This window comes from Ornithorhynchus anatinus, chromosome 8 (assembly GCF_004115215.2).
Source record: "Ornithorhynchus anatinus isolate Pmale09 chromosome 8, mOrnAna1.pri.v4, whole genome shotgun sequence".
In the NCBI taxonomy this organism is placed as follows: domain Eukaryota; kingdom Metazoa; phylum Chordata; class Mammalia; order Monotremata; family Ornithorhynchidae; genus Ornithorhynchus; species Ornithorhynchus anatinus.
The window spans coordinates 16,818,505-16,835,208 of record NC_041735.1 but is presented as its reverse complement, the minus strand read 5'-3'; the positions used below and the strand labels follow the sequence as shown (position 1 = coordinate 16,835,208).

General features: G+C 46.3%; 1 protein-coding gene across 1 annotated transcript in view; it reads left to right on the top strand.

The window, feature by feature from the left end:
- Positions 1-10,545: 10,545 nt before the first annotated feature.
- The window catches only part of CABLES2 (Cdk5 and Abl enzyme substrate 2), a 34,355-nt gene continuing 28,196 nt past the window's right edge, over positions 10,546-16,704 (top strand). The window contains exons 1-2 of the mRNA XM_029070672.1: positions 10,546-10,567; positions 10,688-11,222. Of these exons, the coding sequence (XP_028926505.1) occupies positions 10,546-10,567; positions 10,688-11,222 (557 nt within the window). The remainder of the gene's footprint in view (positions 10,568-10,687; positions 11,223-16,704) is intronic.

Here is a 16,704-nt window from a genome sequence, read left to right as displayed (position 1 = left end):
CTTGGAGAGACAAAGCAAATCACAACAGCCCTCTTTGGTGTATAACTGTAGATCTTCCTTTTTTAATGGAATTTGTTAAGTGCTTACTGTGTGCCAGGCACTGAACTAAGCTCTGGAGTAGATACAAGCTAATCAGGCTGGACACAATCCCTGTCCCACATAGGTCTTACAGTCTTAAAACTTATTTTACAGATGAGGTAACTGAGAAAAATTAACTGACTTGCCCAAAGTCAAACAGCAGACCTATAGTGGAGTTGGATTAGAACCCAGATCCTTCTGACTCTCAGGCCCATGCTCTATGCAATGGGCCACGCTGCTTCTCAATGCTTTTTACCTCTGGGAAAGGTTCAACTGTGTCACATTCACATTAATCCACTGGTGTAGCCATTCAAACAATGAAATATAATCCTTGTTCCATGAGAGAACCCTCTGGTCACTGAATATATTCATGATCCAGAATTTAAAAAATCAATCCCACCCACCCTTTGAGTGGAAGATTTAATCTGCACATTTAGTTGGGTTCCCCTACTCCCTCTCCCTTCTGTGATGCCCTTGTACTTGGATTGGTATGCTTTTTACCACCCACCCTCAGCTCCACAGCATTTATGTACATATCTGTAATTTATTCTAATGTCCATCTCTCCCTCTAGACTGTAAGCTTTCTGTGGGCAGGGAACATGTCTACCACCTCTGTTATATTTTCACTCAGTAGATCATATTTATTTAGCATTTACTATGTGCTTGGGAGAGTACAGTATAACAGGCACATTCCCTGCCCTCAAGGAGCTTACCATCCATATTGTATTCAGCCAAGTGCTTAATACAGGACTTTGCACACAGTAAGCACTCAATAAATATGATTGACTGATACTGATGACAAGTCATAAAATTGACATTTCAAAGGCCAGGGGTATGGCACCTAAGACCCTTAACTAATGGTTCAACTTTGATTATTTCATTCTGTTGAGACATCTCTGATGTCTCTTCAGTTAGTGTTTTGAAATATACCAATGCAACCATTTTATGTCCCAGCTTTTCTGATCCAGACCTCAACTTGATTTTTTTCCAGCATCCATTACCACCCACCAAACAAGCTGGAACAGAGCAGAATGTCAGGCAATCCCTGGAGAAGACTAAGGCTGGAGCAGCAAAGTTATGAATAGCAGGAATGTCTGGCTCTGGAAGCCTGAACAGAGAACCTTTGATCGTCTCTGTTTGATTTCCAACCAGTTCCAGCCAGGGCTCACCTCTCCCTACACCTTCCCAGAGCCATTCCCCAAATAATCTCCCTGCCAACCCAAGGCGTTCTCCTGACCTTTCAGCACTTCTGAGGTTTTTAAATATCTCAGTTCAACAGTCACCCTAAAGCAGCTGAGTCACCCAGAAAGATTCTTGAACCATCAGGTTCTTGGCCTAATAGCCAAAGGGGCTGCAGAGATGAAGGAGATGGAACAAACGTGCACTTATCCGGACAGCCACGCTCTCGGAGTACAGTGCAAATGTTGCTAATCAGACTTGAATATTTTAGGTAAAATGGTCAGGGATCCACTCCGAAGGAGTTGGTTTCACACAGGTCTGGGGAGTCTTAGCAGTTGCGTGGCAGAAGAGGAAGACCAAAAGGTGATGAAATAGACACCCCCTCATCCCCATTACACACACACACACACACACACACATACACACACACACACACACACATACACTGCTCAAACACAATCTCTCTACTACGCTCCTGGGGTCAAGCAGATTCCTATCCCATTTCCTTCAGCTAGGCAGTGGGGAAGAGAAAGTGCCAGGGCTGAAGGGGAGAAGGGTCTCTGCTCCATTCCCATTCTCCTCCTCCAGGCAGTCTGAAGTTCCTTCAGCTCTCTGAAGGCCGGAACCTTGGCTGCCATGATGAGACGAGTTCCTGGAACTCCTGGAGAAAGTCCAGGGGTCTCGGTGTTGGGCAGCAGACGGTCCACCCACCCGCTTGTCGTTCACCAGCCTGCAACATTTTCGAAGCCTAGACATGAGCGATGCTAGTTCAAGAACAGTAAGATCCACAAACGTCTTGATTATAAACAAAATGTGCCATCTTGGCTCTCATCATTCAAGGGGCTGCCATAACATTTTAAAACATGACAAACTCTAGAGCAGAGCTTATGACGATATTTACAGGGTTTATAAACTGATTCCGACGTTGTCTTGAAATAAGGCTATGCGTGAAAACTATCTTTTAGTTTTAAAATATCAGAAACAGGCTCAGAAAGAGACTAACTGAAGAGTCTTTCCTCAAAATGTTATGCTTATGGACAAAATTCTGATATTTTAAGCACCAGACTCGATGTTGTCCAAAATCCACATTGATTTAACAGCCCAAAACCCTCAGTTTTCCTTCTATTATTATAACTGGGTTGGGTGAAGTAAATCATGAGGTTATGGGACTAAATCAAATGTCATTAGTTGTTGGGACAAACTTAACAACAATGGGCACAAATGAATGACTTGAGAAGTAGCATGGCTTTTCGAAAAAGAGAACTGAAATTCAGGAGATCTGGGTTCTAATCCTGGCTCTGCTGCTTGTCAACTGTGTGACCTTGGACAAGTCACTTAACTTCTCTGTGCCTCATTTATCTCATCTGTAAAATGGGGATGAAGACTGTGAGCCCTAGTGGGACAACCTGATTACCTTTTATCTACACCAGCGCTTAGAATAGTGCTTGGCAGATAGTAAGCACTTAACAAATACCAACATTATTATTAAAAGGCACTATCATAGAATAGTAGCAGTAAGTGCATTTTTTTAAACATTTACCATGCGCAGAGCACTGTACTAAACAGTGGAAAAGAAAACACAATTGGAAATTAGACACTGTTTCTGTCCCGCAGGGGGCTGACAAATTAAGAGAGCCCTGTGGGACATGGACTGTGTCCAAACCGATTAGCTTGTATCTACTCTAGCACCTAGTACAGTGCCTCACACAAAGTAAGCACTTAACAAATACTATTAAAAAACAAAAGGAAAAACATATATCCCCATAAAACTGCTAGTGCTTTCTGAAGTCTCCCCTAGATATCACGTGGGACCTGAATACTACCACTCATCAGCCCTAGCAGGAGAAGTTCAAGATGGGAGGATCCATTGACCCAGGACTATCAATGCTCAGAGTGAAAAGACTTTCGCTGGCAAATGGGAATCCACATGTTCTGGCAGTGACTACCAGACCTTTGGAGCTCTTAGTTCATCTACTCACATTTCAAACACCTGACCAGGGGATAATTTATTCCCTGGGAAAATTGGACATGGCTGTCTCGGGGTGTCCACCATAACTGCCAGGGGCCCAGCACAGCTAAATCTCCCCTCTCCTCCCTCAAGCAAGGGGAAACCACTGTAACTATGTCAGAGCTATTTTATATCATCTTTCTCCAAAGATCTCAAAAAACCTCCTAGGAGGATGATTGGCTTCCTTGTTGCAATGAAAATTTCATCAAATCTCCTTGAGAGCAAGGAGGGTGTCCTTGGTTTCTGGCTTGTACTGAGAATACCAAGAAAACCATCATCCAAAAGGAAAAGTGAGCGGAGAAGGGGCAAAAAAGGGAGGAGATGTCTTTTAAGCTTGAGGAAGCTGAGCAAAAGAGAAGTTAAGAGACTCACACAAGGTCATACAGCTATAGAGGATGGGGAAAAAAAAACCCTCAATTTTTTTGCTTAGACTACTTCTCTGATCCTCAGACCAGTTCCCACTGGTGTGATCTGTCAACCTCCATAAGCAATTTGGGGGGCTGTCCTGTTTGTTCTTTTGCAGATTGCCCAGCATTTTTGGTCCTGAGGCTCCCCTGAGGACTAGAGAAGTGTCTTGGAGCAAACTCAACTTCTGCCACTGGCTGCTCCCTCAGGCTTGAAGGTGAAAGTTGGGGAGGAGCCCCAAAATGCAGGAAGGAGAAGGAAAAGAGGGGTGATCAGAAGGAGGGGAAAGGGGCCTTTCTGGTCCCTACTGCAGCCTTGAAAATAAACACAAGCTATTTACTAACCCAGCCTCCTCCTCCTCTTCCTCCTCCTCTCTACAGCCTCCCTGGAGCCAAGGGAGTAAAATAAACAATCCAAAATCCTTCACTACTAATCAAGCAAAAATCATTACTCATCCCTGGGCAAGTGGACTGACCTGCTGCAGGAACCCACGTATGTAAAAGAAAATACAGTGGAATATAATGCTAAAAGAGCCAAGTACTCAAATGGTACTCTGCACTCCACAGAAATACTTAATAGCATCCACAGTTGGTCCACCTGCTGGGCAGTTGCTTTCAAAAGACGGATAATTATTAAGAGCTATTAATTCCTGTAATGATGCCTCTCGGCTTTTCGTTAACCTAATTTCTGGAGTCTGAACTGAGTCCACTGATTTGCTCTCCTTATAGCTCTGCAGAAAATCCAGTGCTGGGAAATGCCAAGCACGGGGCTGTTGCTCAGTAAATGTTAAACAATAATAACTAACAATAGCATTATTCAGTAATGAAAAAGCAAAACTCTATTGTTGGTAAATGCAAATGTAGGAACTTGGCAAGAAGGAAGCCTGTCTGGAATACTGAGCAAAAATATTGCAATTAATGGTATCTATTTACTCTTTTTCCTGAGTCATTCAGGTTTGAGTATTTTCCCTTCCTGAAGATAAAAGCAAATTCTAAAATCTTATGCTTCTTAGGCCATCAAGCTCCTGCCTCCAGGTCCCCCCAGACTATAAAGTCTCTGAGGGATGGGATTATGTCAACCAACAGGATTATACTCTTCCAAGCACTTTGCACAGGCCTCGGCATAAAGTAAATGCTTAATAAATGCCACTGATGGATTGATTGACCTGGCTCTCTCTACAGCTGTGAGGGGAGGGGAAAGAGGAGCCCAAGCCCTTCTGAAATTCTAGAACGTTGAGACCAGGGTCCTTGGGCAGTGACTCTTCTGACTTCTGAACTGTTTGGCTTTGTCTGTGTGAGGAGGAAAATAAAACCTAACTCCTACTGCTACTTATTCATATCTTTGTCTTTTTATATTGTTTTCTGTTTTTTTTGTTTCAACTTCCTTTTGTGTCTGTCACTCCTCCCTCCTCCAGTTCCCTGTTTTTACATTGTGAGCTCCTTAGGTGACAGGGACCTTGTCCAATTTTAATCCAGAGTGACCTAATGGAAAGAGCAGAGGACTCGGGAAGTCAGAGGACCCGGGTTCTAATCCCAGCTCTGTCTCTTGCCTAAAAAGTGCGTTTGGGCAAGTTGCAGTGTCTCTGGGCTTCAGTTTTCTCAAAGATAAAATGGGGATTCAATACCTGTTCTCCCTCCTACTTAGACTGTGAGCCCCATGTGGAACAGGGACTCTATTCAACAGGCCCCAGTGCTTAGAACAGTGATTGGGATGGAGTAAGTGCTTCCCAAATAACACAGTGATGATGAGAAGCAGTGTGTCTTAATGGAAAGAGCATGGGTTTGAGAGGCAGAGGTTGTGGGTTCTAATCCTGCCTCTGCCACTTGTCAGCTGGGTGACTTTGGATAAGTCACTTAACTTCTCTGTGCCTGAGTTACCTCAACTGTAAAATGGGGATGAAGACTGAGAGCCCCACATGGGACATCCTGATTACCTTGTATCTACCCCAGCGATTAGAACAGTGCTTGGCACATAGTAAGCACTTAAATACTAGCATCATTATTATTATTGATAATAATAATACAGGTAATTTTTCCAGTGCTTAGCAGAGTGCTTTGCACATAGTAGGCACTTTATAAATACCATTACTAATACTACTGAGAAACAAGATTTGGGACAATTGAATAGTGCTTCTTTGCTGGAAGAAGTTTTAAAATCAATCAAGAGTGTTCACTGAACACTTTCTGTGTGCAGAGCACTGTATTAAGCACTTGGGAGAGTACAGTACAATAGAGTAGTTAGACATGATCCCTGACCTCATGGAGCTTAAAAACTAATTATGGTCTAATTATAGTCCTGAGATCATGAATGAAATACTTCAATTATCATAGACTGAATCATTCTCTAATTTCCCTGGAGGAACTGGTTCATCTTGGACTTTATTTTCACTCTTGCCTCGGTATCCCCTTGGGGCTCTTTTAAAAATGCAGTACTTTGAAAGCCTGTACCAGTGATCTGTGTCTAGGCAGAGCCTGCCCCTTGGGAATTCAAACAGAACTCACCTAGAACCACACCTCCACATGGGGCTCACAGTCAAGTAGGAGGGAGAAGAGGTATTCAGTCACCATTTTACAGTTGAGGAAGCTGAAGCACAGAAAAGTCAAGTGACTTGCCCAAAGTCACCCAGCAGGCAAGTGGTGTAGCCAGAATTAGACCGCAGGTCCTTTGGCTTTTGGGCCTCACTGCTCCACATATCATGCACACTGAAGACCCTCTCTGGTTGTCCTTTCTGTGCTGTTCTGGAAGCCACCTCCAAAATTCTATGCTAGTGCTTAGTATCCAGCAGCAAGGACCTCCTTAGGCTTCTTCCTACCCCTCTGGATAACTCTCGGAGGTATTTTGTAAGATGAATTATTAAAAGACAACATTTTGAGGGGGCCAGTTAGGGATCTGGACATGTTGGCATCTTCTACTTTTTCATCTTCTCTGCTCAGGCTCAGCAGATCTCACCCTATTTGAAGCACTCAAGTAGGAATCACCCACTCCTTTGGGTTTGATCTGTAGCAACATTTATACCAGCTTATAGCCCTTGGCACTCTGACCTGCGTATCTGGTCAGAGTACCAAGAACTGCAAGCTGATAGAAATGTTGATTAGCTGCTAAATTCCTTCAACTTCCTTCAAAGCCGGCAAGCCATTTCTTCTGTTCACAGAGTGAGTAGGGTAGAAGAGCCTTCCTGTCTATGTTACAGTGGGTATTGACATTTTGAGAGAAAAATGCTTTTAGCTAAGGCCATGTTTTAAAGCATTCTGGCCTAATTCCTTTGTTGCAAGGCTGAGCTCATTTAAAATGTAAAGGTAGTTGTTTGTTCTCCACTTTAACCTTAGTCATCTGGTAGAACAGCTTTGATTCCTGCTGGGAAAGCCAGCATGGCCTCGGTCCCTCTGAGAGACCCTGATTCAAAAACTCTAAGCGTGGACTAGCTTTGACTCGCCACCGCCACCAGCCGCCCCTCTCCCTTTGCCCTCCTATTCCCCGTGAGCCCCAGGCTACCAGTTCCGACTGCTCTTGTTTTATAAATCCAGGGAACCTTTCCATCTCCCTGCCTTTATTAGATCTCAGTTTTTGCTTTACTGCTCTGAAGTGGGGAAAGCTTGCCCTGCCACCCCCACCTCACCCACTCCTGGCATCATGCTCCATCAGCTCACTGACATCCAACCTGTGCTCATTCCCTACATCCTCCTCTCCCCTGTCCCCCACTACCCTGTCAAGATGCAGCCTTAGGGCTCACCACTATTTATTGTTGTATTGTACTTTCCCAAGTGTTTAGTACAGTACTCTGCACACAGTAAGAGCTCAATAAATACAACTAAGTGAAATGCTTCATCCTTGACCTCTTCCTAACCCAGTCACTCCACCTCTTACCTTTTCTGAGATGACTCATCCTCATGGTAGAAAGTTAAATATATATATTTTTATTATTATTACATAAAATATATAATTGGTTCCCCAGTGAACTCTGATGCCCCACTTGCCTCCCACCCACCAGCCCCCAGCTTCTCTACTGCCCTGACTCTACCTGAATGTTCCCAGACTTTCTCTTATCCTTGTACTGAGTTCAGGCTGGTTCCAGTTCAAGTACCCAAGGGTAACCACAATTTTTTGGAAAATGTGAGTCGAAAGAAAACTAAGACAAAACTGTTCTGAATGAATTGGGCACTTACATGAAGGGATTTAAATGTTAAAAATATAAATATGAAACAGATAAAGTCTATTCAAGATGCTCTAAGAAAATGATCTATTATAAGCCCTCAATCAATCAATGGTATTTGGGTACTTATTCTGAGCAGAGCACTGTACTAAACATTTGGGAAAGAACAGTAGAGCAAGTAGACATAATCCTTGCCCTCTAGCATTATACTGGAAAGGAGACCTGGATATTAGTATAATTCTCCCCATTTCACAGGTGTGGAAGCTGAGGTTGGAGAGGATATGTGACCTCTCCAAGATCACGCAGTCAGCCAATGACTGTAGCCAAAAGAAAGCTCGGTTCTTTCCTCCCCTGACAAAACCGTGGAGTGTTTCCATAGACAGTAGCCTATATCTGCTCGGAATATATCATCCGAGGTCCATCGCCTATTTGTCTAAATTAGCCTGCAAGCTTGTCTGGACTACAGGCCTAATCCTTGCATGTGTTGTGTAGGACTGGGTACAATTATGATTCTTCATAAATATCGATGATTGCAACTTGTGGAATTTATGAGGTACCAAATAATCATTTGGAATTCCTCCATGTGCATTTCTTCAAATATTAAACATCTCATTATTGGAAACAGATGAATAACCATTTGCCAGACAAGAAAGCAAATGGAGAAAGCCTGAAGGGATGTACAATGGAAAGGCATTCTTTCCATTGGTATTGGTATTAAAATCCATAGGAGAGCAGAGGGAGGAGATATTTAAGGACACCTAATGTAATACACTGAAACGCTAACTTGAAAGCCCAGTTTGGTTCTGGCCCCTAGTTGGGCAACACAAACCTGACTGCCAGTAGGGCAGGCAGAATGTGTGGCCTGGTGGAACTTGAACAGGCCTGGGATTCAGTTTGCCTGTGTTTTAAATTCAGCTCTGGCTTTTTCTGCCTGCTGTGGGATTTTGCACAAATTACTTAACTTTTCTGTGTCTCAGTTGGGACAGAGATTGTGCGGGACTTGATTATCTGCATCTACCTTAGCACTTGGCACATAATAGGCACTTAAATACCATCGTCATTATTATTAGTATTCTCAAAACTCCACAACGTGATCTCTGTGAAGTAGCCCATCAAAGGCCGCTAATTTCACCTCCTTGTAGAAGTGGAACAGGCAAATACAAGCCAGGTCTCACACTCTCTGCCTGGAGTCAATCAATCCATCCTGTTTATTGAGTACTTACTATGTGCAGGGGGCTGTACTGAGCAGCGTAGCTTAGAGGAAAGAGCACAGGCTTGGGTGTCACAGGTGGTGGGTTCTGATCCTGGCTCTGCCACTTGTCTCTTGTGTGACTTTGGGCAAGTCACTTCACTTCTCTGGGCCTCAGTTACCTCCTCTGTGAAATGGAGATGAAGACTACGTGTCCCATGGGGGACAACCTGATTACCTTGTATCCACCCCAGCGCTTAGAACAGTGCTTGGCACATAGTAAGCATTTAACAAATACCATCATTATTCATAATAATAACTGTGGTATTTGTTAAGGGTTTACTGTGTGCTGCACACTGTACTAAGCACTGCGATGGATACAAGCAAATCAGGTTGGACACTGTCCCATTCCCACATGGGGCTCACTCTCTCAATCCCCCTTTTACAGATGAGGGAACTGCGGCACAGAGAAGTTACGCGACTCACTCAAGGTCACCCAGCAGAAAAATGGTGGAGCCGGGATTGCTGGTAGATCGAGAGCTTACAGTCCAGACGAGTATCTCGTCAACTGTTCTCAGATGGGACCAACCCCGAAAGCCATCTGGGATTGGGAGTCAGAGGTTATGGGTTCTAATCCCACCTCCACCGTTTGCCAGCTGTGGGAGTTTGGGCAAGTCATTAGAGAAGCAGCGTGGCTCAGTGGAAAGAGCACGGACCTGGGAGTCAGAGGTCATGGGTTCGAATGTCGGCTCTGCCACTTGTCAACTGTGTGACTATGGGCAAGTCTCTGTGCCTCAGTTACCTCATCAGTAAAATGGGGATTAAGACTGTGAGCCTCACGTGGGACAACCTGATTACCCTGTATCTACCCCAGTGCTTAGAACAGTGCTCTGCACATAGTAAGCGCTTAACAAATACCAATATTATTATTATTATCATTTCTCCGGGCCTCCGTTTCCTCCCTTGTAAAGTGGGGATTAAAACTGTAAGTCCGTCAAAGGGCAGGGACTATCTCTATCTGTTGCCGACTGGTACATTCCAAGCGCTTAGTACAGTGCTCTGCACATAGTAAGCGCTCAATAAATATTATCGAATGAATGAAAACTGTGAGCCCCACGTGGGACAACTTGCTCACCTTGTATCGCCTCCCAGAGCTCAGAACAGTGCTTGGCAGATGGTAAGCGCTTGCTCCGCACATAGTGAGCGCTCAATAAATACTACTGAATGAAGGAATGGAGGAAGATGATCATTATTATTATTATTTTTCAGCTACCGCGGGTCCACCTGCCGTCCAGGAAGTGCCCCGAGAGGGCGGACTTGACAGCGGGGCGGAGGTCCGGACCCGGCGCCGGAGGGAAGGGCGGTGCGGGCAGGCTCCCAACCCGGCCCCTCCGAACGCCGGGAGGGCCAATCGGGAGGCGGGGAGCGGCGGCCTCATTTGCATATCCGCGCGCCGTGGCCAATGGGGGCCAAGCCTGCGCCTCGGCGGCCGGGCCCCAGTCGGCGGGGCCGGGGCGGCTGCGGCTCATTTAGAGAATGGCTGCGGCGGCGGCGGGCGGCTCGTCCTTTGCAGCTGCAGCCGCCGCCGCCGCCGCCCTCCCCAAGCAGCAGCAGCAGCAGCAGCAGCAACAGCAACAACAACAACAGCAGCAGCAGCAGCAGCAGCAGCAGCAGCAGCAGCAGCAGCAGCAGCAGCAACAACCACCTCCTCCCCTTCCTCATCCTCCAGCGGCGAAGGAGCAGCGGCCTGTCCGTCCCCCGCCTTCGCTGCGGAGACGAGCAGACTCCCGGCGCAGACAGGACGCCCTTCTCTTCCTCAATAACATCTCCCTGGATGGCCGCCCCCCCAGCCTCGCCCCCGGCGCCCGCAAGCTCCCGTCTCGGCCCTCCGAGGAGGAGGCGGCGGAGGAAGGGGCGGCGGCCGGAGAGCCCCCCGCCGGTCCTGCCTGCCCCGCCGCCCCGCCTCGGCCGGGCCCTCCCAACGGGCCCCCGGCTTTGCTCCAGCAGCTGCCCAAAGACAGCCCCCTGCCTCCGGCCCGGGGCGAAGCCTTCCTGCCTCAGTTTCCCCAGCTGCTGCTGGGCTCCCCGGCCCCCGCCGCCCCTGCCCCCGGGCCGTCCGGGGCGGGGGGCAAGAACGCGCCCCCCGCCCCCCAGGGGCTCCTCAGCCCCACCCAGACCAGCTCTGCCTTCACCCTGGAGGTCCAGCGGCAGAGGTGAGTCCCGTCCCCGCCCCCCCACCCCGTCTTTTTTAATAATAATATTGGTATTAAGCGCTTACTGTGTGCCCAACACTGTTCAAAGCGCTGGGGTAGACCCCAGGTGATCAGGTTGTCCCACGTGGGGCTTCCCGTCTTCATCCCCGTTTGACAGAGGAGGCCCAGAGAAGTGAAATGACTTGCCCAAGGGCACCCAACTGACAAGCGGCCGGGCCGGGATTAGAACCCATGACCTCTGACTCCCAAGCCCGGGCTCTTGCCACTGAGCCGCTATTTGTTAAGCGCTTACTATGGGCTAAGCGCTGGGTTGCACACGAGGTGATCAGGTTGTCCCACGTGGGGCTCCCAGTCTTTATCCCCATTTGACAGATGACGGAACTGAGGCCCAGTGAAGTGACTTGCCCAAGGTCACCCAGCTGACAAGCGGCGCGGTCGGAATTAGAACCCATGACCTCTGACTCCCAAGCCTGGGCTCTTGCCACTGAGCTACTGTTTGTTAAGCGCTTACTGTGGGCCAAACACTGTTCTAAGCGCTGGGGTAGACACAAGGTGACCAGGTTGCCACACGTGGGGCTCCCCGTCTTCATCCCCCTTTGACAGATGAAGGAACTGAGGCCCAGTGAAGTGGGACTGACCCAAGGTCACCCAGCTGACAAGCGGCAGAGCCGGGATTAGAACCCATGACCTCTGACTCCCAAACCCGGGTTCTTGTCACTGAGCCACTATTTTAAACGCTTATTATGTGCTAAGCACTGGGTTAGACGCAAGGTAATCAGGTTGTCCCACGTGGGGCTCACAGTCTTCATCCCCATTTGACAGATGAGGGAACCGAGGTCCAAGGAAGTGAAGCGACTTGCCCAAGGTCACCCAACTGACAAGCGGCGGAGTCGGGATTAGAACCCATGACCTCTGTCTCCCAAGCCCGTGCTCTTTCCACTATTTAAGCGCTTACTATTGTGCCAAGCACTATTCTAAGTGCTGGGGTAGGCACAAGGTAATCAGGTTGTCCCACGTAGGGCTCTCCATCCCCCTTTGACAGATGAGGGAACTGAGGCCCAGTAAAATGACTTGCCCAAGGTCACCCAGCTGACAAGCGGCAGAGCCGGGATTAGAACCCATGACCTCTGACCTCCAAGTCCAGGCTCTTTCCACTGAGCCACGCTGCTTCTCATTCTTCTCATTCTGCTTTTCTACCCCTCTAGCAGCAATGGGAGGTACTGAGCGCCCGCCGTGTGCGGAGCACTGTACTGAGCGCTCGAAAGAATGCAACAGAGTAAGTAGACGTGACTGGGGAAGCAGCACGGCTCAGTGGAAGGATTCCAGGCTTGGGAGTCAGAGGTCATGGGTTCTAATCCCTGCCCAGCGGCTTGTCAGCCATTTGACCTTGGGAAAGTCACTTCACTTCTCTGGGCCTCAGTTCCCTCATATGTAAAATGGGGATTAAGACTGTGAACCCCACGTGGGACAACCTGATAACCTTGTGTCCCCCCAGCACTTAGAACAGTGCTTTGCCCATAGTAAGCACTTAACAAACACCATCATTATTATTATTGTCTCTGCCCCCTCCAAAAGCTTACCCCCTCCCACCACCACCTTTTCTCTTCCCCAGCCCCCCCCAGATCAAGCATAACCCCTGCCCCGCGGGTCTCTGCCACCCCTCCCTACAAGATGCCTGTTTGGAGCGTCCTGCACAGCGTTTCTTACAACGGGTATCGATGGATGCTCAATATTAATGGTGGTGTTGGTTAAGCGCTTACTGTATGCCAAGCTCTGTTTATAGGGGCATGATCCTGTGCAGAGCCCTGCACTAAACACTGGTGGCTGCTGTGATGTGGGGGGGCTAGGGGACCCTTTTCCGAATTGGCACTAGCCTAGCCCTCTGCACTTTGATCTCGGGAACCGTAGACCCCCAAACTCTGCCTCTTTATTGAAACTTTCTTCTGTCACCTAGCTTCCCCTTTCCCTATGCCCCGCAGTTTCATTTTTACCGTTGTGATCTCTCCATGGCCCCCTTGGGATTCTTCCACGAGCCCTTCCTGCAGGACTAACATGCCGGTCCCTGCTGTTCACTCTAGTTTTTAGCCCTTCCCCTCCCCACCCTCGGCCCCCCAGTATCTTTCCCGGGCTGTCAGTTCTGACTGTGAGAGCCATGACCCCGGCCACCCTCTCTCTGCTTCCACTGAAGCTGCAACGACGTGCTCGTTGCTTCACCTTGCTTTCGCTTTGTTTTGTTTTTAAAAGGCGAACACGCTTTAGATGTTGTTTGGATGATCTGGAGGAGTTCCAACTACAAACCACAGCCCATGTTGGAACCCAAGCACTTAGTACAGTGGTCTGCACGCAGTAAGCGCCCAATAAATACGATTGAATGAGCCGTGGGCCCCCGTGGTCACCCGGAGGTGGGGAAAGCCGGCTTGTCGTTCTTTCCCTGAGAACTGGACTTTTTTCCCTGAAATCCCCTTGTGCTGTCACGTGGTTCCATTTTGGAAGTACAGTGCTAACTATTCCTTTTTAGAGATTTGAAGAGTATAGGGCTTGAGTTCTCAAGGAGATTTATGGATGAGAATTCATTGTGTTTGCAGGGGGGGTCGTTGAGGGAGGAGGAGACGTGGCATGTAATATCCTAGTTACTCCAACCCCAGTGGTTTATATAGTCAATAAAGGAAAATCTGCTTTTTCTGAGTGGTCAAATAATGACCACTTGTAGATTTTTTTTCTCTCTCAAAGAGCACCCTAGATATAAGTCTCTTTATGCATCCAGTTAACAGCATATGTTCCTTTGAAATTGTATATTTAGTCTATATATAGATATATATGCATATATATAGATATATATGCATATATATAGGCTGTGTGTATGCACAATTTCAAAGGAACATATGCTGTTAACTAGACCCATAAATAGACTCATATTAGCCCTGACCCCGAAGATGGCTCTCATATGTAATTGTAACTTAATTCCATCCAAACGAAATAGTGAGGTGTTTTCAAACAGCTTTATTAAAGCTATTATTTCAGTTGCTCTAGTAATACAGGGAGTTGCAGCCTAGGGAATTGTTGAAAATTGTCATTTATCTGCAAAATGATTCATCCTTTATGTCTCCTATATTATTACTATAAAGTGGGTTAAAACCATTTATTATCTTCCATTAACTTTACAAATAAAAACTATCAATTTTATAAGCATTTGTTTCTGTGGCAGCAGATCAATCTTAGAACATAAACCTAAGTAACTCTTGAGACTGTAGACAGATTTAAAGCAATAACACACTGAGCAATGTGAAATCTAATCACAACCGTGATTTTTTTTGTAATAATGAATCACTTACCTGAGTTTTCTAGCTCAGCATTTATTCAGTATAGTTTTTGTTTCAGGGGCTGACAGGTTCCAGTTGTGCAGGGTTACAATAACCATGTAGGGTTTCATTGCTCTCAGTAAATTTTTTCACTACTACAATAGACAAGTTGTCATATTAAAAACTGTACTTTCCTTCCATCGTTGATGTCCTCTATCAGTCCAGTTTATGAACTGTGTGGTACATCCTGTCCAAACTAGTGATGCATGAGACAGCAGTAAAGGTATCACTACACACAATTTTTTAACGGAGTATACCTGTTATTTTGTGTGTTATCCACTCTGCAAACCCCATGGTATTTTTTGGTGAACAATATTCTGGAGCCCAGGTGACACCAGCCAGGAGCCTGAAGATTTTCAGCCTCTGTGGCTTCTCCAGCCTCAACTCCCCCCTTTCCAAGAGTCACACCTAGCAGTCAGTGGTATTTGAGTGCTTCCTGTGTGCAGTTCTGTACCAAGAGCTTGGGGAAGTATAGTGCAACAGTGTTAGTAGAGACATTTCACTCCACTAGGAGCTTCAGTCTAGACAGACATGTACAGAGAGTTTAAATCTTTCTCAGGCAACGCCCCCGTCCCCTAATCTCCCCTTATGATTTTTTTTTTTACCTCCTTTGGAGGAGAGGTGGTGCATCAACTCCTGGAAGGAGTCAGTCTGGACTCAGAAATTGATGTAGTAACATATATATAATTATATGATTGCAATGGCCTAGAACAGGGAAGACTGAGCCTGGTGACCTGAAGGGCCGCAAACCAAAAACATCATCGGGCTGAGAGGCACTGATCAAACCCTTAATTGGTCTGGTGAGTAGGCTTCCTAGTAATAGTAATACTAATTTTGGTACTTGTTAAGCACTGTTCTAAGCACTGGGGTAGATACAAGTTAAGTTGGACACAGTCCATGTCCCATTTGGGGCTCACCCTCTTAATCCCCATTTTACCGATGAGGTCACCAAGGCCCCGAGAAGTAAAGTGACTTGCCCGAGGTCGGCCAGCAGAAGGGAAATGCTGAGGAGAGGTAGTGATCAACTGTTAGACTTAGCTGGGGATGGGCCCAGGCTCCCACCCCCTTCCCATCACCAGTAGGGGGTATGTATTCAGTTTCATATACATTTAAGGTAGAACTCATAAGCCAAGCCAAAATTTCCCCTTTTTCATATAATCCAAAATCACTTCTTACATGTACTTAGATTAACTTGATTATCCTCTTAAATGTTACATTTAATATCTCAAACTAGTAACTCTACTGCTTCTCGTCATGGGTACGATATGTGATACACTACCGTAAAGCACTAGTATTCTAATTGTCATTCAATCCAATTTGAGTACTTACTGTGTACTTATTATTTTTCATATAATCCAAAATCACTTCTTACATGTACTTAGATTAACTTGATTATCCTCTTAAATGTTACATTTAATATCTCAAACTAGTAACTCTACTGCTTCTCGTCATGGGTACGATATGTGATACACTACCGTAAAGCACTAGTATTCTAATTGTCATTCAATCCAATTTGAGTACTTACTGTGGGCAGAGCACTACTAAGTGCTTGGGAGAGTACAGTATAACAGACATGTTCCCTGTCCACAAAGAGCTTACAGTTGAGTTCTCCAGGTACCTTTTAGAGTTCCAATGTGTTTGTGAAGTTTCCGAATGGTTTCTAGTACACGTGTTGCTGAGTAGTTAATGCTGTGACTTAATCTGACACAGAGGCATGTTCACTTAGATGCTGCTTCATAATTATTTCGTAAGGGAGGTTTAGTTCTGGGTTTCTGGGAATGCTAATAAACCTTGCCAGTTCTTAACACCCACCATACTCTGAGTAATGATCCTTGGATATAGTTTTTATATGTGTGTAGCTGAAAGCTCTGTCTCTTTTTGTAAATTTGATCCCCTGTCTTAGGCGAGTCCCACCAATGATTTTTTTTTTCAAAAAATTGTATTTGTTAAACACTATGTGCCAGGCACTGTACTAAACTCTAGTGCAGATACAAGCTAATCAGGATGGACACAGCAAGGAATGTACACTGGAGTAGGGGAAACAGATATCTATAATTTTATTTACTCGTATTGATGTCTGTCTCTCCGTCTCTAGATTGTGAGCTCATTGTGGGCAGGGAATG